Here is a 26,772-nt window from a genome sequence, read left to right on the forward strand (position 1 = left end):
CCACCTACCTTTACACAGCCTCACTCTAGCCAATCAAAATGGCTCCTAGTGCCTTTGTAAGCACTGCATATGCTGTTCACTCTATTTATCTTGCCTCTCCTACACTTCCAGGTCCACCTAATATTACCATTTTTCCATGAAGACGTTTCTGATTCTCCTCAGTACTCACTTCCTTTTCCAGACTCCCAGAAATGCGTATCCTGACCCTTTTTACATCCTTGTCTGCATGATGATTATTTATATACACACCACAAAACTGTACTAGAAGCTAACTCCTGAACCAGGATCTGTGTTGCTCCATTGATGCTTCCCAGGGCCCCTAACAATGCCATGTGAAGAGTAAATCCTCAGTAAAATGTTAGCTGGATGAAAGAACGAATGACTGGGAAATTCCTGTTTCTGGGTATCAGACAAAGCATATCTACTTCAGAGATATTTCTGGATATAACTATCATTCTGCAGCTCTGCCCCCGCTCTGTTGCAAGAGATCCAACACAGACGGACTTCCAAACATGAGATTTGCTAATCCAGTGGGTTCCCTCTTTACTCACACCCCTCTGAACTCAGCATTCACTTCCAACAGTTTGGGCTGATCACAGCTGTTTCATTTTGCACTGAAACTCACAGCTTATTCCTAGCATGTAAAAATGGATGTTTTACAGTTCTCCTTGGGTCAGGCAGTTGGCTTTTCTGATAAAATTACTAATAAACACTGAAATAATGAAAAATCTGGTGTACTGCTTCCAGATAGTGAACATGTTTTTAAATCATGTTCTTGTTGGGTCAACCATCTGATATTTGCGTTTAACCTATAAAGCACTCGTGCAATGGGTAATGGGAACAGCAAGCCAGAATGGAGAGAATGAACAGGGACAGGCATCTTGGAACAAGTTTTCAATGGTCCTAAATATATGCCTATGGCTAGAATCGATGCTCTATCCAAAACTGTCTTCCTAAAATGTTTCTATTATGGGAGTCTGGGGATGGAAGAAAAGATGAGCTAACTAAACCATGATCAAAGAATAGTCCACCTTCTGATAACACTAATATTAACTATTATTATTATTATTATTATTGTTATTCTAAAAATGTACAGAAACCACTAGCATCGCTTAAGTACCTTCTTACTGAGACAGAGTTGGACACATGGCTTTCTTGGCGTGTTCCCAGTGACCCTCACAATGCAGCTGAAATGCTGCATTTTCTCTGGTGTACAACTGTGCTCACCAAGGTGACGCGCACAGGATTAAGTACCTTCACGAAGACCGCAAGCGGCAGAGCAGGCTACTTTCAAGAATGATAGGAAATGAGAATCAACTATAGAAGTCACTTTAAAATAGAGAGATATAAAACACATATCAACAGCTCCATAAAACAGTGCCTGACTCCCAGAACTATGGTACGTCACTTGTGTGCGTCACTTGTGTGCAGGTGCACCGTGCATAACAGGCGATGTACTCACTCTCTGTCGATCACGAGACAGGTCACAGCTTCAGCAGCGATCACGTTGGCTGTTCTCACATCTTCCCTGTATAAAAATAGAAAGAAATGGAAGTAAAATAACCTTTAAAATCAAAGAACAGTGTTCACTGTGGTTAATTCAGGAAACATACTAACTTATGTACAATCTTGCAATTTACTCACTTTCAGGTTCAAGCTTTGTTCATCTTTCACATGTCTTTGCCCTGAGGAATGGCCTTAATCTTGTCATGAATCATACAAATCGTACAGATAGAATTCAGTAGTTCCAATCTCTAAAGTTTCACTGGTACAAGTGAAACACAACTTTGTATCATCACTCCCTATGTTTTTGGGGGAATTAATGAATTAATTGGATAATGATAAAGACAGTCCTGAACATGGATAGATGAAAATCTTTAAAGGACCTGCAGATACATTCTGGAAATGGAGACTTTAATTCCTGTGTGCAGGAATTTCTCACTATAACCTGGGGGAACTATTGATCTCTTTCAATTATTTCCTTACTTTAGAGACCATGTTTTCATGAGGCTAATCTTTTGGCAATTTATAATCCACAGTTAGGCATCTCCACCAGAGATCTTCCAGAGTATTTGATAAATCTTAGTGACAGGGACTCAAATTTGTCTATAGTGTCTGTGTAGAATCTATTAAGTCATCACTGGAGGGATATTTATTAACCTCGTAAACCTTTAAAAGTCTGCCCAACTATCTATGGCTTATCCAGTGGTCAGAGGTGGATTTAGTAAACTAGTATTCACATGTCATTTTGAGCCACTAAAAATTTAATGGTACCAATGTCACGAAATCATGAAGCTGTACTTGAAAATGTACTCTTTCCTAGAAAATTAAAATGTCTAAGTATAATTAATGATAATTGTGTTTGAAATGGATTACAGAGATATGTACATAAAAATAATATAGTATTAACACATTCTAAAAAGTATAATTAAAGCATCACTGTCTCTAATGACAGAATATACAAATAAGTCTTAATAATAAAGATGTTCCCAGTGGATTGTTATTTTTTAAAAAATACACTAAGTTCCACATATCATTCCGCAGTCTGCATTTTCTACTGACCTTTTCTCTTTCATTGTTGCTACATCACTATTGCTTTATAGTATCTATTTCATATTTAGTATTTGGTAAAGCAAATTTTCTCCTACTAAAAGCTTTTATAGAAATATTTGGATGATTTTCTTAAACATTCCTATTTCATACAGACTTTAAAATTTTTCTTCTCCTAAAGAAATCCACATTGGGTCTCTGGTAGAGTTTTATCTACATTTGTACATTGATTTTGGGGAAAGGACTTAGTGATTAGATTAATTTCCATACAATACCATGGCATGACTCTCCACTTGTTCAGATTTAGTTGTTGTTTTCTTTTGTCTTTCAATAAGATTTTTCAATCTTTTTCCCTTGGATCCTGACATTTTAAAAAAGTATTCTTAGTTGTTTTATATAATTAGTTTCTCTTATAAGTGGCACTCCTTTCCCATTTCTGTTTCTTACTGGGAAAGTAAGAAAGTATTGATTATTGTATATTTTTAATCTGCCTACCATACTAAGTTCTCCTGTAATTTTAAAATTTTTGTTATTATCTCCACGACTCCCAGTATCAGCCTTCCAGTGCCTCCCTCGCTCTCTCCACCTTCCAGCCAAACTGGCCTGCTTTCCATCCCTGAACATCTCATCTCCCTTACCCTGCCTCCCTCAGCCTGGCGATCTGACCCCAGCCTCCTGCCTGGCTCACCTCACCCCTGCTTATCCTTTAGACCTCAGTCCATGGGCCCCTCCCTCAGGGGCCCATCTAAATTAACCAGAGCAGCTTTCCTTTATGTACTGCTTCACATAATGACCTACTACTATTTATAATTTATACAATTATTTGTTTAATGACCCCATGTTCCTCCAAGTAAACCACAGGAAGGCATGTTCCAAGGCTAGATTTGCTCCCCGTTTTATCCCGAAGGTCTGGAACATAGGAGGTGTCAGGAGGCGCTGGGTACAGGGATGCCCCAGGCACCCCAGTCATGGCCCTCAGGTGGTACAGCAGAGCTCAGGCTTTAACTCTTAAACAAGTCGCACCGTCTTGCTTTTAGAAGAGAGGCTACAGGCCATGGGAAAGCCTCACCTTCCTCATCTGTAAAAATGGGGGTGATAAGAATGCCCACCCACTCTGTAGCATTAAATGAGATATCAGAGATTCGTTGATCACAATGCCGGGCACACAGTGAGCAACGTGTTCTGCGGTGTCTGACTTCCACTGCTTCTCACCAGCAGTATTGTTGTGTCTGCCCTCAGGGAGCACTGTGTTTTATGAAGCATTTCTACCTAAGAACAGTGTAGCTTTTCTTTTTGCTCCACAGAAGTAGACAGTATATTTCCAACTCCATTATTACTTTCTGAGTGGGAATTTTTGGTGAAGTGGAAACAAGTAGCATATGTCAGTAATACCCATCAGGTCTTTCGTAAATTGTGGGAATGTCTTGTTTCTGAAAAGGTGGCTTATGGCAGCATAAATTATAAAAAACTGCTGCCAGTGTAAAAAACCAAAACAAAAACAAACTATCACAGTTTTACAGAGAATATCACATTAAGTCTAACTTCCCCTAAAACATATTTTCATCTTCGAAATTTAGTAAGTGCTTACAGTCTTTCAGAATATAATATATATAAAACAATGCTTCCTTTTGATAATACTTTCTGTGGATATAAATTTTAAAAATAATTTCATTACCAGTTTTTAATATTTTAAAATTTCATCATATTATCTGGCCAAAACTGGATATACTTTGAAAAGGTGAATGCAATTTTCTTGCAACAAATAAATACATAGATATTTTTAAATGTAGATGAGGAAAAAATCAAAGATCAGAAGAGTGACATAGTTAAAAAAATTAAAAATATTTTAAAAAGGAAAATTTGTAAACTATAGCCTACAATTAGGCTTAGCACCTAGTAAAGTGACATATATCCAAATAGAACAGATGCACCACATAGGGGAAGTAATATATTAAAAAGGAGATTACCATATTTGCCAATTAATGAGAATCTAGTATATATCAGGAACTACATTAAACAATTCACACAGATATCAGTTCATGCATTTAACAGAAGGTGGGTATTCGATCTCAGATTTACTCTGGGGGATAAAGGTTAGGTAACACACCCAGAGTCAGACATAGCTACTGAGTTGCAGTTCTGGAATTTGAAAAGAGATCTGGCTGGCTCCAAAGTCCATGTTTTTTTCCACAACAGTCCACTGTTGATACACTCTGCTGTCTCACTTTAATTGCATAACAGTTCTAAATTAATTTTAATGCAAAATAACTTCTGAGTAGTAAGTAGTCATATCTCTCTGTCAATCATTATAAAAATATATTTAACTGTCAATAAAAATAGCATTGATATATTAATGACTGCCCAATTGCAAAGCTAATTCAATAAACCATTTTGGTTTCCAAACTATTAGAATTCCTACCCATTGCTCTCTTCTAGCCCTGTGACGCTGCTTTAGAATAATGCTACATAAAAATCACAAATCATTCAATGCCAAGTTTACTTAATGCCAAACTCATGTTGCCTGTATGTTGTCATTGTATTTCTACTATCAAAGTGCTTAATGCCATTATGCCATTCTATGAGGTGTCTCAAAGCTATCCCTGTCTACTCAGAGAGCCTGCTCCTATGAAAGACCATAGACTATTTTACCTAGTATCAGCACATACTAATCCCCTACAGTATGTGAGACAATAGAAGTTCCTAATGAGAGAATACTACTCATATAAGCTGAGACTTACTGTGTATGTTTATTTCCTTTATAGATCAAAGGACCACAGTGAAAGCAAATATCATTTGGATTCAGATATAAAGCATTGCATACTCATATATGCAAAGGTCCTAATAACTCCATGTTGATATTAAACTTCTCTCCATATGCAGCAGTTATGATACTGGTTCCCCACAGAACACCTGCCAAGTTAGTAGGGTTTCACAGAATATGGGTTTAGACACAGGAAAAGAGATGAAAAAGAGAGATGATGTCATTTTTTAAAATTGACTTTTCAATTTAAGTTTTTGGCAGATCAAGGTATTTGATAATTTCTAATAGACAAATATACAAGACTGAAAAAACACATTGAGCCTGAGATAGTTTTATAACAAGCTGTAAGACAATGTACAATATGTTTAATTAAAACCTTTCGCTAAACACATAATGCCTCTGAATACTCAGAGCACTTCTTTATAGCAAGTAAATGTCCACGTACCTATATAACCACCCAGGCCTAGCATGCACATTATCTTTAAAAATAAAATCTCCTATTCATTAATTTCTGTACCAGTATTAGTTGATTTCAGCATAGCAATTAATAAGCATGAGCTACAGCAGAAGTAGCTACTGTTTGGCAGGTAAACAGATATTTCACAAAGTTGCTATTGATTAATGAATAATTACTGTCAAAGCTACACAGTTTAGCACTGTTCACTTTTTAAGCATTTTTGGTGGAGTTAGACATTCCTTTCAATGAAACCATAGAACATCAAAAATATCCAAAATATTTGCAAATAATAGTTTTCTGTGCACCGACTCTGATATCCTTTGAACTTCATCACTGGAATCTTCATCATCACTGTATCCCAAAGTAGAATCACTGTCAGTGTCTGAATAATCCATAGCAAGGCTTTAACATTGACTCTTCTCGTTCTAAAGCAATTCTCTTGTGCCTCATGGCTAGTGGAGAACTCAGTTGTTGATTGATATCTCAGGGGAAGACGGAGTGCAGGAGGCCAAAGTGGACTGCAGTTCATGCAGAGTTTCTGTTTGAGTCAGGACTCTCCCTTGCAGCTGCAGAGCAATGTGACTGTCATAAACAGTCTCAGCATTCCCTTAGTGCCAGTCTTCTGGCACTACTCCAACTGCCTAGGAATTTAAGATAATCCATGGGCCAGGGTCCTTCATTCCTAGTCAAATGCAACAGCTTGATGTTCATAGTTAAGTCTGGACCACATAGGACAAAACAAAGCCCTTTCATCTCAAAATCAAAGGCAATCTTACTACAACAAGTAGGATATTTAAAATTAATATGCTATGACAAGCATCAAAAGGCCACTTAGAGTGAAATTATACTTTGAATTACTTAGGTACTAGAATTGTAGAATTTATGGTAAATTCAATTGCGGAATGCATAAGTCTGGTCCCAGAGCAGATAAGCATTCTTAAAGAATAAGTTGTTTCAGACCATTCACCGACCTACTTTTTGCTTAGCCATAAAGTTATTCCAACATACCTCCCATGTTCTAATAGAACACACATGCAAAGTGCAAAGTGAATTAATGCATGCAAATGAATATGTGTCTTCTAACCAAGCTTGGCACAGAGTAAGTAACCAATAAATGATAGCTTGTATTCTATCACGGTTGTCCTCATCATCGTCATTGTTGTCATGGTCATCATCGCCATCACCATCACCATCTTCAGGTCCTCTAACGTCCAGGAAGCATGTGACCCTTCTGAATATACTTGTCTCATGAAACCACCTTCCCCAAGTTTCTATAATAATATCAGTCTCCCAACTCATTTCTGACACCACTATCTCAATTCATTGTCTTGATCCCTCTTCCCTGGTTCACTGAAATCTAGGCATTTCTCCAAAATTCTTTTTGGCCTTCTTTTATATTGCTTTTATTTTTCTTATTAGGGAAATCCCACATAATCCCATGGCATCAACTATGAGATTTATACTAATGACTTCTAAGTCTCCACCTCTAACATTTACCTCTCTCCCACCAGACATCCCTGTCTGGAAGTTCCACTGCAACCTCTAATTCAAACCTAACTCATGTTCTCTTAACTCCTAAACCACCTTTCTCTGTGGGTTCCCTTATCTCAGTAAAGGACACCATCATTCCCGCATTCACCTAGGCTCAAAAGATTCGATGCATTTTCTACTTTTCTCTCTCCACCACGGCATGTGTTTGGTCATAGTGGCTCAATCTTCGCCGTTTCTCTTCCTCACACATCATGTCTCGTTTGCATTTCCACAGCCACAGTTCTGGGCTGCCACTGTCTCTGCCCTGGAATGCTAACCTGGCCTCCTGGCTGATCTCACTGCCTCCACTCCTTCCTTTTCTAATTTATATCTCACTTGCACAGTTTCAAATATAAATGCAGCCATGCAAACTCTTTGCACGAGAGCTTTCCAAAGAAACACTCAAAAGGGAAAAGTTCCTACCCTTTCATGGAGAGTATGAGGTCCTCTCCTATCTGACCTGCCACCTGTTCGGGCACTATATGGACCTTTACAGACTATCCCCTACAGCAGTTTGGGCAAATCGATGTATCTTCAAAATACGCCAGCTGACATCTCTATGCCCGTGCCCATGCGGACGACTCCTCCCGCAACCTTCGACTCCAATTCAAACGTTCCAGGCAAATTTCCACAAACTCTCAAGAGCGTATTCACTGATTTCTAACACTTTTTTCTATTTTTTGTTTTTTGTCCTTGTTCTGTTTTGTTTTCTTTCAATAGCATTTTTAAAGAAAAAAATTCCCATAAAATGTCTACATTTAATTACAGAATTAGATAGCTTAAAAAGAGTGAGAGTGAGAAATAGAAAAATACTGTAACACCAGATGCCAAGAGATAACTAAGGTTAATAGTCCTTTAAACACTTTATCATTCTTAAGTATTCACATGTATCATGGATATAATTAATAACTCAATAATTATTTTAAAACATGTTTACTGACAGCTATTATATTTTGAAAGCTGGAACCCTGAGGTGTAAAGGAGACAGATGTTAAATCGGTATGCGGATGTATACTTGAAAATACTGATCCAGCTACATGCAACCAGAGATACATTAGGGAGCACCTCTACTGGCGATTCAGAGGTCAGTAAATCTTTCTGAGGACATTAAAAACCAAGCTCTGAAGGATGAATAATCTAGGTTAGCAAGACGAGTTACAAGATGCATTTGCTATGAAGGAAGCACCGTACGGTACCCCTGAGGTAGAAAACAGCTTATTGTAAAACAAGAAGGTTGGAATTCAGGGATTGAGGAAAGAAGGCAAGGACTAGGAGACGCCACAGAAGAAGACAGGGCCACATCATTCAGTGCCTGCAGGCTCCTCAAATATTTATTTTAAAAAAGGATCGTCTAAGCAAGCCATTTTCCCTTACCACATAGACTCTTAAGGATTAGTTGAAAAGCTTACATTCAATTCGGGAAACAACTCATACACCAGAATAAAATAAAGCATCAAGAAAATTATTTTAGATAAATGATTTTAAAACACTGGTGGCCCTTTCATTTTTTAAAATAAAAGTTACTACACAACCATTTGTATATTAAAGAACATATATAGCAGAGAGTATGATCTCTGCCCTTTAAAATCTTCCAATTTACAATATAGGAGTAATGAAAAAGCAAATGCATAAAAACCAATGTACTATCAAAGATATTAAAAAATATCAAGTCATGATTTACATAGAATTGAGTGCAGAACTATTTCTGGAGTTTACCCACAGCAGTCTCTTGTTTCTCATTACTAACATGGAGGTTCAATCCCTGGTCAGGGCACATACAATATTCAACCAATGAATACATAAATTAAGTGGAACAACAAGTCAGTGTTTCTCTGTCTTCCTCTCTCTCTCTAAAATCAATCAATAAAAAAAATTTAAGTGTCCATGTTGGCAAAATTCTAACTAATTACAGAGGACAATAGAGCAGAGATTTCAGTCACCATTTCACATGCAAAAAATGAAATGGAGGGCTGGGCGTTTTCTCAAGGTCATGCACTAAGTTGGTAATAGAATAAGAAATAGAAGACGCTCCTTTGACATGTGGCCTAGAAATCTTTACAGGAGAGAACATTCTCCTGGCTTGAGGGCACTTTGGGTAACCTTTGAAATACGTGACCATGCAGCTTAACAGTCATTTCAGACATGCAGCACTGAGGTTTAAGTAGTACATCAGTTCCAGTCAGCATTCCAACATGCTGCCTTTTTCTCTGTTTTAAAGATAGGAGAAGTTGAATGATTAATATTCAGCTCTGTGAAATGTAGAACAGAAAGAAAAGGAAAAGATCGATGCTTTATTTTGTTCTTTAAAGTACTCATGACCCACGAGACACCCATGGAATGGTTTATCTATTTATTAATTTCCCTTTCTCCTACAATTCAAACTTTTTTGGCCAATTACATTACAAAATTACATGAAGACTCTCTGAAAAGTAAAGCAAGCCACCAGGTTTATCTTAATTCAGATTATTTCATGGAGTATGGATCAGAGACCAGGAAACATAGGAAAGTGAGTGTTTGATTTTAGTAAATGAACTAGTTATCTAGTAGGTTGTACTCCAGGTTTGATTTTTAACATTACAATAGAGTAACACTGGTTTTCTTTTTCATCTTAAAATATCTCTAAATCATTTAGAGAAAGACCAAATGGGCCCCTAAAAATGGCATTATTATATTGAAATATGCACTTCCAAACAACTAATAAAATAACAGAATAAATGGGAATAGTATGTCCTTCTCTTCATAGAACACACTCTGGGGGAACAGTCTTTACATTTGGAAACTTCACAAAGAGTTTTAACGTTTGAAGCCAGAGCCCAGAGTAAATGCCACTCATACTCTACCAGTAACAACAGTGTTAATTAAACATATTGTACATTGTCTTATAGCTTGTTATAAAACTATCTCAGGCTCAATGTGTTTTTCAGTCTTGTATATTTGTCTATTAGAAATTATCAAATACCTTGATCTGCCAAAAACTTAAATTGAAAAGTCCATTTTTAAAAATGACATCATCTCCCTTTTTCATCTCTTTTCCCGACAACGAATCGAGGATTCAGTATTGCTTTTTTTTTTAACGCTAATTGTGATGGAATATAAAGAGAATGATCTGTAGCGACTAGGAGAAAGAGCAAAAGCCATCAATCACATCCCCATTCAGAGGAATGAGTGCATTGAAACGTGGAAGTTGGAAGCGGTATGGAGAACTGTTGAACCTCTGTTGAGCTAGCATCCCAGAGGGAGCACGGCAGAAAAGACATGGTGTGTCTTTATGCAATTGCTTTTTTCTCCCTATTCGCTTTTACTAATTCCATGTATTAGACTGAACCAAATGAAATTGCCAATAAATGGTCATTTTAACCTGAAAAAAATGGCAATTTTATTTGGTTCAACCTAATGAATGTCATGTTTATGTCCTTGAAGCATGCCATAGAATGCGAAGTTTATGTGTCACATAAAAATTTCATCATACCACCAGTGCAGCAAGAGAATATGATAAAAGTGCAAATTGGCTACTTCCAAATTTACTACTCTCTTTATACTTATTGTGATGTTCCATACATCCAAGAAGACTTGAATTCTTTCAGCAAGTGGACTGATACCGTAAATGGAAATATTCACCAATGCTACCAAGAAGAATAAAATTTGGAGTTAATTTATATATTTAACACTTACAATCATTCTGTAGGTTTGACATATAAGGACGACACTGTAACCAACTGAGCTACCCATTTAGGGCCAACATGGACACTTTTTAAAAGTTGTAATTATTAAGGTTTTCAATGCTTCTGAGACAATTTATACTGAATCCAAGCATATTCCTTTAGATGGAAAAGGATATTGTAAGCCTATAATTATGATGAATATGTAAGTGGCATATCACGAGACTGATTGTCACATTCGTATTTTTAATCTGTGACATAAAATGAATTCACATAGAAGTCAGACATGTTCATTTAAAATAATATATTCTCATAATCAGATGTCAAGAACAATGTAAAGATGTCTATAAAACTCCCCTGGCTGTTGTGGCTCAGTGGTTGAGGGCTGGCCTGCGAAGCAAACGATCGCCAGTTTGATTCCCAGTCAGGGCACATGCCTGGGTTGCAGACTGGTTCCCCATTTGGGGGAGCACAAGAGGAAACCCCACTTTGATGTTTTTCTCCCTCCTTTCCCTTCTCTACATAATAAATAAACAAATAAAATCATTTTTAAAAGGTCTGTAAAATCATATTTTGATAATTAAAATTTAGATTTTAATTGGCCTATTTTTAGGGAAGAGAAATATCCAGAACTTTAAATAGACTTAAACTGTAAAAGATCTATTTTTCATCGTTACTTACTCATCAAATATTTCCTATTTTGCCTTACTTGAATAAATACATTGTTTTTGTGATTTTAGAACTCAGTGCATCTAATATTCTATCTATTCTTCATGGTTATGTGTACACAAAGCAAATTTGAATAAAGAGTGCTAAAACCAAATCATTGCATATAATATAAACTCCTACAGTTGTTGTTAGTTAGAGAAAGTAAACAGGGTATTGGACATACTAAATATATCAATGAATTTTTACGAAGAATTTTGGTATACCAGACATACCCTACATGTCCTGTCCCTATATTTAAATTATACATGGTTTTAAATAACTTTAAAATATTATACAGTTTATTTTATTTTATTTATCTTTAGAAGGGAAGGGAAGGAGAGAAGTATTAACGTACGGTTGCTTCTGGCACATCCCCTGCTGGGAACTGGCCCCTGCTGGGAACTGGCCTGCAACCCAGGCATGTGCCCTGATGGGGAATTGAATCATGATCTTTTGGTTTGTAGGCCCATACTCAATCCACTGAGCTACACCAGCCAGGGCAAAAATATTATACAGTTTTTGTATATAAATATTTAAAGCTCATTTCTTTAATATGTAAAGAGTTTCTATAAGTCAATAAAAATATTTTAAAAACATCTCACTTAAAAAATTAGTGAACACTAAGAACAGTTCATAGACAATGAAAAAATGGTTTTAAAACATGAAAATATGTCTCATCTCACAGTGAGAGAAGTACAAAGGTATGTAGAAATATAATCTAGTACAACCTTTGGGCGTTATTTATTAAAATTGTCTGCCCTGGCTGGTGTAGCTCAGTGGATTGAGCTCGGGCCTGCAAACCACACGAACATGGTTTGATTCCCAGTCAGGGCACATGCCTGGGTTGCAGGCCAGTTCCCAGCAGGGGACTCACGAGAAGCAACCATACATTGATATTTCTCTCCTTCTCTCCTTCCCTTCCTCTCTAAAGATAAATAAATAAAATCTTTAAAAAAATTGTCTTGCAGTTATTTATCCTACATACATGCTCACACTTTTGGAAAATAGTGACATTAAAAGAATATTACTACAGCATATACAAAGTTGAAAACATGTACTAACAAAGTTGGAAATGTAACTATCAATGTGGGATTGATAAAATAAAAATGTGTACAATAAATACATGGTAATGTTAAAATACATTAAAATAATGAAAGAAACCTATATGTCCTTGATCTCCAGGATACCTTCAGTGGGAAGACCATGGAACAGGACCATGAAGGCATGCTTTCATTTTCGTAAAATATACACAAACTAATAAATATATATAAAAATGTATGGATATCTTTGGGATACCTTAGAAAAAATAATTACCCTCAGGACAAGAATGTGTGACTAAAGGTCAGATGAAGTTTTTTAATTTCATATTATGCATTTGAATTCCTTGTCATAAAATAAATATTGTTAAAGTAAATACTATATATGTAATAATAGAAGTTGTCTCTTACAAGCAATTTGTGGGTAGATTTGTTGACGTCATTTACTCTCCTAAAGGGTCTCTTTTGTGTTGACTGCATGCTAGCTGCTGTCCACACCTGGGCCACCCGTTAACCCCTGCCCCAGAGCTGTCCCCAGCTAGCAGGGCCAGAGCCAACTTACACTGGCCTATTCTGACCACACTGAAGACACACCAGCCTGGCAGGCAGAGCAAACAAAATGGCACAGTATCAGCCTGTGTCACTTATAGCCCTGCCTTTTGCCCCACTTTCCCTGGCAGCAGTTATAGGAACTAGATAGCAAGCTAAGGAAGGTATTTTTTCAGAAGGGACATTGGTTTCTTAACACCCTTTGCAACTTTTAGGGTGGCACACTTTAGATCTCTCAACATGTTTAGTTGCCAGTTGCATGTGTACAAGTAAAGCTTTTCATATAGATATCCATGTATGTATCTAATAATTAATATTTTTATATTTAATAATTCTTTGTGATTGTCTTTGTAACATTTCTACTAGTAATTGGGGAATAACTTTTCTCTTAAAATTTTTCATAATTTACTCACACAAGGTAGGTTAACCACATATATTAAGTCATGGTAAATCTTTGCACTGAAAAACTAGAGCAGAGTAATTAGAAGAATAGGTTCAAGAGTTACTTCATCTAGGTTCAAATACTAGGTGTGCCATCAATTAACTGTGTCATCTTGAGTAAGATGTCGGCTTATCAATTTTATTGGGAAAAACTGGGAAATAATAGTACTCAATAGAGCCAATTTCATAAAGAATAAGCAATGAAATATATAAAAAGTGCCTAGATCAGTGTCTGAGAACTAAAATCACTCAAAAAAATATAATGCTATTATTTTTTATTTCATTGTTATAATTATACCATAATTAACCCCAATAGATTCTAATCTGTCTTGTTTACTATTATTACTTTCCTGCCTTTTTTATTAATCTAGAAAATGCTCAAGGATTAATGGTCATTTCTGCATAATAAATACCTCTGAAACATGTGTCAAAGAACAATCAGAGATACCAAATTACATTAATAAAGTTTTCTGCTGTGGTTTACTTTTTTTAAGAGTTTATTTATTTATCTTTACAGGGGAAGGGAAGGAGAGAGGGAGAGAAATATCAATGTATGGTTGCCTCTTGTGCATCCCCTTCTGGAAACTGGCCTGCAACCCAGGCTTGTGCCCTGACTGGGAATCGAACTGTGGTTATTTAGTTCCCAAGCCTGTGCTCAACCCACTGAGCTACACCAGCCAGGGCACTGCTGTGGTTTACACTTGAACTTAACCTACATAAATTAATTTAAATGGCTTCATGCTATAATTTAAAAAAAGAATGGCATTCATCCATTCATTTATTCATTCATTCATACAATAAAGGTTGCCAGATTTAGCAAATAAAAATATAGGGCACCCATTTTAACTTGAATTTCAGATAAACAGTGAAGGCTTTTTTTAAATTTAAATGTGTCTCCAGGTAATAATGTACTTATAATGAAAATATTCATTGCTTATCTGAAACTCAAATTTAACCATTGTTTTATATTTAATCTGGCAACCCTAAATAAAGTTTTGGAATATAGACTCTGAACCAGGTGCTATATTAGGTGATGGGTATGAAAGGGGATAAAGGACCAAATACTTGCCCCCCAGCACAGTACTATCTAGCAGGTAAAACAGATTACTGACGGCTATCATAGAGAATGCGGCATCATCGGAGTATGTAGGGGGGTGAACAGAGTGACACAGAATCACAGGGGAACGCTCCCGCTCTGACTGAGGTGAGAGGCAGAGGCGATAGATTGATGGTAGAAAGCATTGTGGAAAGGTATGGGAAGAAGTAATGCCTCAGATAAGACCAAATGTGCATGTAGAAATTTATCAACAAGAAAGTAAGGTGGTCATTCCACCAGGAACAGCGTGTAAAAAAGCACAAGAAAATCTTGATAAAGAACAGCAAGTAATTCACAATGGATGAAACTGTAGGAGCAAAAAGAGAAGCAAGAAATGAGGCTACCTGGGTAGAAACTGCAGAAATTATAAATGGCTGTATATCAACTATACGAATATCTTTAAAAATTCAACAGATTGTTTTACCACATTAAACTTATATAAAAACCTATATAAAAACAGCCTCAGCAGGAGGAAAGTATGATGTACAATGTGCTCCCCAGTTGTCTAGGATTTTTTTTTCCTGTTAGAAACTAAAGTGAATTGCTAGGAAAAAGCACTAAATCCTTCCTAGGTAATTGTAAGAAGAAAAATATTTAGATAAAGTTAGCGGTAATAATGTTAGTGCCAAGAAGTCTTCCCTGATGCATACCACTGAATCACTCTTCGTATTCCCTGTACTCAGTAAACTCAATTCACCCACATTTCCGTTTACATGACAGTAACTGACAGATAGGGATATTTGGAAATCCATTCTCAGTTGTCCTTCACGTTCTAGGTCCTGTAGAACTCCATCTTTCACCTACACGCTCTATTCAGAGCCACTTCTATGTGAATGCCGAGGCGCTGGTGCACTAAATATTGCCCTATATCAATAAATGATCCTTAATTGACCACCTACTATTGTGGAAATACTAGGAAGGCAGGTGGCCATACACCTGAATTATCACCGTGAATTTACAGCTAAAAATTATGAGGTACAAATGATAACAGAATAGGATCCTTTTAAAAACTGTTGTGGCTATTTTGGAGCTACCAAAACTTTTAGCCTCATTGATCCACGGGAGAACCTACAATTATTGAGTGATTCTCTGTGCCAGGTACTCGCTGCTAAAAGTGAACCCTGACAGGACTGTAATCGTGTGGTGTCAGAAAACTGTGTCCCTGGGCTAGCCAGCAGCTTGTTTTTGTACAGTTCTCAAGTTGTGAATGGGTTTTACATTGGTAAAGAGTTAAAATAAAAGAAGCAAAAAAAAAGCATTTGTGACAGAGACTATATGTGGTCTTCAAAGCCTAGAATATGCACTGTCTGCCTCTTCACAGACGAAGTTTGCCTCCACCTAAACAGATGAGCGGACTGAACCTGAGAGAGATTCAAGGATCTACCTGCAGCTACATAGTGATGGGTCTGGATTTGAAATCAGGTCCACCTCTTCCCAATGTCCATGTACCTGCCACATATCATGTTATCCTTTGGGCATTGGATGTTTCTATCCTTGCCAGTTCAAAGGTTGTGGACAAAGAGTGTTTTTATGCAGGCTTCCTTGCCTTAACCATCCTAATTGGGTAACAATGTAGACAGGAACTCGCATTCACCTAACTGCAAGTCCACTGTTGTATTCAAAACAAAATAAAACAAAACAAATGAATAAACAAACAAACAAAAAACACTGCCCTGTTAGCCCCTTCCATTCATGTGATTTTGAGCAACTTCCTCCCAAGAGCAGACAAGCTCATCAGGCCCAAGTGATTAATTAATTGTTTCCTTGGCACTAACAAAAATGAAATCTACACTGCAGCAATTATTCAGTGATGCATCAATAGCTTTTGTAGTCTTTAATGCCATCTAAAAATAGCTCAAAAGAAAATGCTCAATAAATAGTATGCTCTGCATTTTAACAAAACATCACACCATTTGATAGATTTTAAAGATCATACAGCAAATAACCTGCTAATTAAATGATATTTTAATGAAACAATCTTAATTAAGGTACCTAGTTTTAATTATGTGTGTCTATAGCACTGTTCTCACAACATCAGTTGCTATATTCATTCTTAGTCACAATTGAGAAATCTATCTTATCTCACAAACATATAGTCATAGCTGTCTACTATTTCAATCTGTAGAGCAGAACAGTCATATCACTCCATCAGATATGTATTGTATTATTTTTAAAAATATTTATTTTTAGAGAGAGGAGAGGGAAGGAGAAAGAGTGGGAGAGAAACATTAATGTGCAGTTGCCTCTCATGTGTCCCCCACCGGGGACCTAGCCTGCAACCCAGGCATGTGCCCTGACTGGGAATCGAACCAGCAACCCCCTGATTCACAGGCCCATGCTCAATCCACTGAGCTACAGAAGCCAGGGCAGTATTGTATTATTTTTTATCTGCCCCCAGATTGTGGGTTGAACAAAGCATCCAAATGTTTACTAATTCAAAATGCATTTAAATGGTTAGTTTTATTTTTCTTTCCCTCCCTCCTGTCCTTTCTCTCCTTTTCCCTTCTTTCCTTCTTCCCTTCCTTCCTCCCTTCCTTCCTCCCTTCCTTCCTCCCTTCCTTCCTCCCTTCCTTCCTTCCTTCCCTCCCTACTTCCTGCCATCCATCTATCCATCCATCTATCCATCCATCCATCTACCCAATTACTGTTTGAAATGTGTGTGAAAACATGTTACTCATTCTAACAGTTACAGTGATATATAATATATATATTGTCTTTACTCTCAAGAAATGTATAGTTTAAGCCCTGGCTGGTATAGCACAGTGTATTGAGTGCAAACCTGCAAACCAAAGGGTTGCTGGTCCGACTCCCAGTCAGCACAAATGCCTGGGTTGCAGGCCAGGGCCCCCCAGTGGGGGCCAATGAGAGGCAACCCTATATTGATGTTTCTTATTCTTTCTCCCTCCCTTCCCACCTCTCTAAAACTAAGTAAATAAAACTTTTAAAAAAGAAATGTATAGTTTAATACAGTATGAGAAGTTAGAAACAAACCTTTATTTCATGCTAATAATAGATCAGCAACTATAAAAATAACTTATTTAATAATAAATAATATTTATCAAGTGATCACCATATGCCAATTTCTATAATAGGGATTTACACTTTTAAACTTGATTTAGTTACGATTATGCTCCTCCAGTTTGACAGATGAAAAACCTGAATGAAATGGAGATTAAGCCATTTCCCCAATGCCATAAATCTAAGGACTGGCAAAGCAATGATCCAAATCCAGTGAGTCTGACCATAGGTAACATGCTGTGTTATGATCATAAATTACCATATGTGATCCTCACAACAGTCCTATAATATACATTTTAATGTTACCTAATATTACCATAATCACAATTCTCTAATACAATCCTTTACTCCAAGCCCACCCAAATGAACCTTTAATAACCCTTTTCTCTGCCACTAGGCTTTCATGCTTGCAGCTGTTTAGATACAACTGTGTGCAGTTGAGTAGCATAGCTAACTGGCCCTTGTCAAACTGGCCAATCAGAGTCTCTTTAGTGGATACTGGGAATGAAGGACACTTGTACCTGAGAACAAGTACAAGTACTTGTACTTGAACCTTGAGAGCTCCAGCTGCCCATTGCCACCACAGGGATAGAAAAGACAGAGAAAACAAGCCTATAGCATGGAAGATGGGCACTAGAGATGGGCATTGAAAAGTTGAGATAAAAGAGAAAATCTAAGTTGTTCTGAATGGATTGCTTGGCTGTTCATCATAGTTTCTAAAAGCCCAAGGCATTTTGGGTCCATAAGATAGCTCGTTATCTACCCAATATGGTCCCTTTCTGAGAAATGCTAGTGTGAGTTTGTTACATGCAATTAATAGAATCATTATTACATATATGATACAGATGCTTACCTTCATTATTCAATTTGGGGGAACTGAAGCTCCAAGAATTTGTATGAGGAGTGCAAATCAATTGCAATACAATTATGGGAAAATTGAAAATCCCATAAACTGTGTGTGTGTGTGTGTGTGTGTGTGTGTATATATATATATATATATATATATATATATATATACACACACACACACATATATATATATATATATGGATCTGGAAGGAAAATAAAGAAATCATATGCAAGTAGAAACCTTATGAATGGCTGTGATAAAACATGAGGCATTTTCCAAGGCTTAAAATATTTACAGAATTTGTTTTTACAGTAATAGAAAAATGTTCTAAATAGAGGCTACAGCATGGGTAATGGGGTATGTTGAGAAATTCAATTTCACTGGGATGAACTTGGGTGGAGAGCACATGGAAGATTCAGCAGGAAAGGTATACCAGGGCCATACCATAGCGGGCAGAGAATATTAAGACGTGACATGTGTATATGTTAAATGTTTATTTAAGGGTAAGCAGGTGACATGACCATAAGCTTTAAGAAGATCCTTCTGGCAATGTCAAGCTGTATATGAGAAGAAACACAATATGGGAAGACAATTTAGGAGCTGAATGAAAAGACAAAAAGAGGCTGAAGAAGTAACTTCTCAAGATTCATACTGTCTTCATTAGGCATGTAAAGAGTCTGCCTCAACAGAACTCCCTATCACCATGCCTTCCTGAAAGCCAAACACACACACACATACACATATGTATGAACACATATGCACTCCCACACATACACACAAAGCATACATGAATGTGGATAAACATAGAGTTATATGGACCACCAATAACAAATACACTAAAAGGACATACTCTACTGTGTCATAGATCATTAACGATTACTTACAGCTTTACTTTTCTCATCCATAAAATGTATTTCTAGGCAGAAGGCAAGGAGAAAAAGTCAAGCACAGAGGACCCAGACAATTATGATGCGATGTACTTATAATAAGATTCAATATGCGATAGTATGTCAGAACATGAGGCAAGCAGCCGTTGCCACGTTGTCAGGAGCACTTTGGGCTCTGCCTTTCCTAGACCTTATGGTTGGACAGGGTCTTAGAGCAAGGGAGGAGATGGAATAAAAGTGGAGTCGGGAGGGAAGTGGACAGGCATTTTCAGCAGGGAGGATCTTGTGAGCAAAAGTGAGCAGTTGAAAAACAGTAGGAAAACTATAAACTTTTCTGCCTCTTTAAAGCCATGGAAGTCAGGGAGTAATGTGATTATCAGCTCAGAAAGGAGGCCAGGAGTCAGACCACAGAAGGGCCTCGAGAGTGGTCCAAACTACTTAACACGGGCTATGAGTGGTGAACTCTCATGTAACACTGCACAAGGGCCTCCAGGAAACTTTCAGCACGGGGGCATTTCACCTTGATCCTCCAGAACACACTATTTATATCTAGAGAAAGTCTAAAATTAGATAGGACTAAAACATCCCCCTAGACACACAACCAGATCATCTGTCAGCAACTAGCTTCCTGAAGTACATTTACAATCTCTTAGCGTCAAAGCAATAGAATGGCTATAAACACTAATAACCACCACCTTTGCTAATAAGAATAGAAAAACAGCACAATATATATTATCATTCGTTATCAACAAATCCTATAATCCTGGTAAGAACGTCAACAGAGGTTGTCCTTACACTGCGGAGGGAGCAAAATCATTAAAACAGAGTGTCAGGATAACGACTGATATTTTTATACATTTACTATGGAGCTTGGCACTGTGCCATATGCTCTAATAAGCTGTCTAAAGAAGAATCTGAAATCGCTTCCCCCAAATATTTTTCCTGCTGCTTTATTTCCTCCTTCCATCTGCAGGGTCCTATATAGTATAACCAAAGAGGCATGGGCTTGGCGTTCAACATACCCAGTTAGGGGCCCTCCTAGTTACATATCTTTACCCAAATTACTTAACCTTATTGAACCCGAGTCCCCTTATCTATAAAAACGGGACTCTCTCTACATTCCGGGGTGATAAAGATTCAATTACATAATGTAAATGAAGCTTGCTGGGACAATTCCAGCACTTACAGGCATTAGTGAACATTTCTAGGCCAAGCTAGCTTAGGTACTTTTTCAGTCCAAGGGAAAATACCAGTATGTGGGCATCTGTGTTTGGTAATTCAATGTTCATATGAGTAGGGCAATCCAAAACACACAGCTCCCCACAGAATTCGTCACACAACACTACAACTCCCGTGGGCTGATGGTTGCCGGGTGGTACCGGCCATGTGGGTAAATCATGCTTCTTTTGAAAAATCAGTTCGTTCATATTTTATGAGCTCTTTGCACTTTTGCAGGAAAGCACGACTCCAAACTATGGTCCAGCTCTAAAAGGCATACTGCATTTCCCAGAGAACACTGTGCTTCTTAGAGAGGAAAAGAGATTGTATACTTTTTTCCTATCTGCTCCCTGCCCCCACATATAACATGGTACTTTTGCCTCAGTTCCTCAATATAATTTTCCTAGGATGTTGATCTTTTTTTCCTTTCTACTTTCATATTTCTTTTGTTTAATTCTTTAAAAAATTATATTTATTTATTTTTAGAGAGAGGGAAAGGGGAGGAGAAAGAGACAGAAACATCAACACGTGGTTGCCTCTCATGCACCCCCTGCTGGGGACCTGGCCTGCAACCCAGGCATGTGCCCTGACTGGGAATCAAACAAGTGACCCTTTGGTTTGCAGGCCCGCGCTCAATCCATTGAGCTACACGAGGCAAGGCCACTTTTATATTTCTAGAAAGAAAACAAACAAAGCAAAGCAAAACAAGACAAAGCTATGTAAAGTGGGTAAATTCTCAACAGATTACAAACACAGAGGTCCACTGCCTAGGCATCCTTAACCAAAACCCAGGTCCTCTAAAAGCCTGTTTAGTGCTTTGGGATAAACAAATGGGGCAACATGACTAAATTTTGCTGCCAGGGTGCAAGGCATGGTGCAACGCATGGTGCAATTTTGCTGCCAGGGTGCTGCCTTTGCCTTAAGATGTGTGAAATGGTGGTGTGGGAGGGGGTACAGAGCAGAAGCAGAGAAGAAAAGGAACCACCATCCTCAACCAAGTAAAGATCCTGACACTGCGGCATGTGGCCCCTTTAGGGGTGTTGTGTTGTTACTGTTTAACTCAAAGACTTTTGTATGGATGAGGCCTTTCATATCTAAATCAATGGTAAGTGTTCATTAACTTCCTTTCTCCAGATGGCCAGGAAGTCAAATCATGTATTTTCATGACCCCCTGCCAAAAAAAATCAAAAGTTAGAACAATAACCTGATTGCATCCCTTTGATCTGGTTTGATAAAAACACTTTTAGAAGCTGCACTTGCCCTAATAAGAAAATGGTTGGCCGGCAGGTGGGTGGGGAACAGTATCCAGACTTTATGTTCAGGGAAATAATATGGCTTCCAGAATCTGCCTACTACATCTTTCACCGCGGTTCTTGATTATGGTCCTAGCCACTCTCTCTCTGGGACTTGTGATGACTTTCTGATTATACGGTTGTACCACATACACACTAATATTACCCTTCCTCCCCAAAATGAATCCAGAATTTCACTTTAGGCACATTTAGTACAACAGCTAGCTGAGAAGAAAGTTACACGAATGGAGCATGTACATTTTCAAAAAGCAGCCTTTTAAGAATTTTATATATCTTTTGTTTTTCTTCTATTTTTATCACTGACATGAATGCGGTTGTCTCCATGTATAAACTAATCTGCAGAATGGCCGGTGCCAAGCTTTAAACTCAGAACCACATAGTGAGCACATGGCAGAGAAACAAACGAGCCGTGCGGCTGCCCTGCTTTTTCAGAGTGCACTGCCAGAGAAACAACGCCATGCCGTGCGGGGGAAAAAGCACAATGTGATCCACTTGGGTATGTGGGCAAACGTCCAAGCACACTGTACTCAACGCATCTTCAACAGATCCTAGTTCAGAAGGGGAACAAGGACAGAAGAGCTTCTCTGTCTTCCTGGTGGACATCGCAGGGGCCAGAGAACTCGGAAGACAATATGCACGCACACAAAAGCTTTCACAAGGTTATGTTACCAGCTACCACAGAGATTAAAAGTGATCACCTCTCCGACATCTACGGCTTCCTTGGTAGAATTTCATTGTGCTAACAGACACGTTTACAACTTCAACTCTCCTCGAGAGTTTAAGGAGAGAAAGATGGCATATGTGAAACAATGTATACACCGGACAAGGAAAGCTAACCCAACATTTGTGTTACTCTCCATAAAAGCTCTGAGATGTCTGCCTATCATTCAACCTCTCTTAACCTGTACCTCCCCTCTGTAAGGACAGTGTGTATCAATATTTGGTTGGTATGTGTTTGTGTGTATGTGTATAATTTGAAAAATAGAAATGTTTCACCACGGCAACCCAGGCAAGTACTAACGAGATGATCCATGCTGCATTATATAGACTTGGCATTTTTTATGATACATTCTTACCATGTCGAATCAGCCTTGGTGATTATGCCAGTTATACTCTACTTCCCATGGCAAATCGTAGTTTCTCTCTAGTTATGGTCTGCAAGCTGGGGTTAAAACAGAAAGTAGCAGAACTGTCGTACTGACAAATAATGCGCAAAGGTAACACTGGAAAGCAACAGATTGATGATGAAAATCTGTGACCCATAGATTTCAGAGAACCTGAACTTCGCAATCTTAATTAAGATTTGACAAAACTCTGTCATCTTGTTAGTTTCATCTCATTAGTTAAAATAGTTGCTACTTTTAAAATCTTTTTATGTTGCCCAGAAATTTTATCTAGGACATTGAGACATGAGGTAAAGTACAAGATTTTAAAAGGTGAAGTGATGATTTACAGAGATAAGTTCAGAAAACATGTACTAATCTTGTCCATGGTATTGTAAATATTTTGATATATTGTGGGAGTTGGAGAAAATTTCCCAAATGACTCTCACTGCTCAGCAAGCTTTGTATAAAAATGTCACTCCTCAGACTCTGAAACTCACTTGATAATAAAATATTTAAATTTATATTTTATATTTCATCATACATCTTATTTCTTAACTGTTGTTTAGCAATTAAAATACCAGCAGTACAACTGTGTCTTCCTTCCATGGTTTTGGTCTTTATCTAAAATGCAGTGCTTTGCCACAAAATCATCTCTGAGGTGAATTTTTCATGGATTTCTGATGACTTGAGGAAGCTGAGGGGCTATTTCTGCTCCTGGGAAACCTCTTTTTCTGGTCATTCTACTACCTAGAAATAGCCACCCTTGTGTCTCTACTGCCAAGTTGCCACTCCTCACCACCTAGCTGCATTCTCTCTGTGCCTTCGAGCTCTCCTTTAGACCCAGTCTCCCCAGTGACACGTTCTCCAGCTCTGACTCACACCAGTCTGGGGTGATCAGGACACCCTGTGACACTCAAAGAGGAAATCAGACTTCTGATCCACTGTCGGGGCCTAAAGATGGCGGATGCAATCTATCAAGAAGATCGCACCAGGAGAGCTTGGCTGGGGCAACCCAAACAGGATATTGCAGCCGAGCCAGGTGGCCCCACCCTTGGGGGCATCCCTGGATCACGGGTACTAACTACCAATCAAGATGCTGATCACGCGCCCACCCACCAACCGTCGCTAAGAGCATGCAGTGAGCATGCACAGGACAACCTATTAGAACCACTTCCCCTTTTTCCCTGCCCCTATATAGCAGCCCCGCTCAAAATAAAATTTGCAGCTTGATCAGAATCCTTTGTCTTGCTGCCTTTCTCCGCACCTCTTGTTCCCATCCCTATTCATCCGTTTCAGGTAGACTCGGGACCCCAGTTGACTGTTCCGCGGGACGGAACAATCCACACATCAATGCGACAAGAGCAGGTGTGCAAGTGATTTGTTGCTAACAATAGCTGAAAGATGCTTTTGAACAATTTATTTTCTACACACACACACACACACACACATGCACACATATGTCTAAACTGGAACAGCTCCAGGATTATTCCTAAAATAAAGACATTCTCATTGTCTTTACAATTTGCTTTCTTGGACTGACAAAAATGGGAGAAGTAACTGGAATCACTACAACCAAAAATGTATGTTACAGACCATAATGTTTCTCACAAGGGCCATCCATGAGTTGTGCCACAAGAAAGCAAACTAACGAACAAACAAACAAAAACTATGAAGGGCTAACTGAAACTACACAATTTAGAACTTGCTGATGGGCTACTTTATAACATGTTGCTCACTAAGGAACTAAGATACATGCACACAAACAAAATATAAATATATACATATGTACACACATACATGTATACTCATATACATATACATATATATTTTTTATTTCTCTCAATAACCTGTGAATTTCTGGAGGACGACGGTTGTCAGAGGTAGCCAGTGAACAATGTGAATTTAGCAAATACTGCATGGGACATACTTCCACTAAAAAGAAAGTTCCCTGATTATTTGACCTTCAAACTTCACTGGGCACCCTATGGTCTATCTGGCAAGCCTAGTCAAGAAACAAGTCATGCTGAATAGTTTGGATATTGTCAATACAGCTGGCTGGCTCAGTGCCGGACACCCGGAGGGCTGTCACTGAATACTGATTTCCAAGGGTTTGGTCTTTTTTCCTTTGCTGGTGTTTCAAAAATTCTTGTTGAATTTATGGGGGTGACACTGGTTACTAATCGTAAAAGTTTCAAGTGGACGATTCTATAATACATTACCCATACATTGTACTGTGTGTTTACCATCCAAAGTCAAGTGTCCTTCAGTCACCATTTGTCCCCCTTTTCTCAAGACTGGGCTGTTTCCTTGCTATTTTAAAAACAAGGATTAACAAGAAACAAACAGAAGTAAACATTTACTTCCCTGGATGACTTTAAAGAACACTTAAGGGAAGAGCCAAAGGCTGCTCCCCTCCGCTCGCTGCAGAGCCGCAGTTTTTGGCTACAGGCTACACAGCTGAGGCAACCGTCATAATGGCACGAGGCCCTCATTCCACAGGGCACTTCAAGGTTATCCTCGTATCCTTAACCCAGGGGCAGTTTCCAAATAGGTCAGGTCGACCTTTCACCAATGTCTCGAAGGCGTGTTCAAGAACCAACTGTAAAACGCGAGTGACCCAGCAACCTGGAAACTACAGTGTGAAGCGTCTTTACAGACCCCTAAGGTCTGCTTCCTTCTGGAACTGGAGGCAGTTTAGACCCTAATGTGGCTTCTTCCCGTTGGTAATAAAGAAAAGCTATTATCTCTTAATATCGCTAAACAATAAAGTAACCACCTACTTTGCATATAAATTTGGTGAGTTCTTCCTATTAAGATGTTAGGAAAATATGAATGAGAAAAGATCTCTTTTTACTGATTCTTAAAATAGCATTTCTATGACCTCCATTTAGTTTATCTAACTAAAAAAGTACCATCATTCATAGCAAATGAAGGTGAACACAACCTCCAAATACAATTTTAAATGTATTTATATTCCCATAGTCTTCCAAAAAAGCAAAGAAAAATGTTACACATTTGTGGCTGGATTCTGAAAATCTAAAGATCACAAATGGGTAGATGGAATAGTTAAATCCAAAGAGGTTGTCACCCCTTTGTTTTATCAGGTTTAGAACCACTGACAGTAGTAGAAATTGTGGGAATAACGAATATGATAACCTGTTGTAGCTCACAAAGAAACCAGATGCTTTCAAGTCTTAAAAAAAAATCTCTTAGGATTTCAGCATAGGAAAGAACACCCAGGTATCATTTTAGTCCCCTCTTCACAACACACACATACTGCCTGTTCTGAGGTATTTCCCCCCATCGTAATAGAAAATAAAATAAACATATAAACAAAAGGATCAGCAGAGGTATTCTTATGAATGACTTCCTTTTCCTGCTCTCCAGGGTGATAGCTTTTTTTTTTTTTTCTGTGAAGAACTGTAGGGCCTCAGCATTTAACCAGGTAAAGAAGTAAGTAATGTTGAGAGGTGTTGGAAGTTCACTGGTCTGGACACCGTACTTTTATACTTACTACAGCAATAAGGTGACATCAGTCTTTAAAGGTCCCAAATGATTTCTTTAATACTTTACCCTATTGTGTGGTATTTAG

The 26,772-nt window shown here is 38.1% G+C and overlaps 1 protein-coding gene across 3 annotated transcripts in view; it reads right to left on the reverse strand.

Moving 5' to 3' along the window:
• Positions 1–26,772, reverse strand: part of PRKG1 (protein kinase cGMP-dependent 1) — a 1,201,643-nt gene that overhangs the window by 153,887 nt on the left and 1,020,984 nt on the right. For 2 of the 3 annotated variants that reach the window (XM_037066937.1, XM_037066936.1), the window contains exon 8: positions 1,463–1,528. In XM_037066937.1, coding sequence (XP_036922832.1) covers positions 1,463–1,528 — 66 coding nt within the window. Of the gene's footprint in view, positions 1–1,462; positions 1,529–6,077; positions 6,227–26,772 lie in introns of those variants that run through there. The other variant, XM_037066938.1, reaches the window with a different exon arrangement.

Source organism: Sturnira hondurensis, unplaced genomic scaffold (assembly GCF_014824575.4).
Source record: "Sturnira hondurensis isolate 20B ecotype Veracruz unplaced genomic scaffold, ASM1482457v3 Scaffold0016684, whole genome shotgun sequence".
NCBI lineage: Eukaryota > Metazoa > Chordata > Mammalia > Chiroptera > Phyllostomidae > Sturnira > Sturnira hondurensis.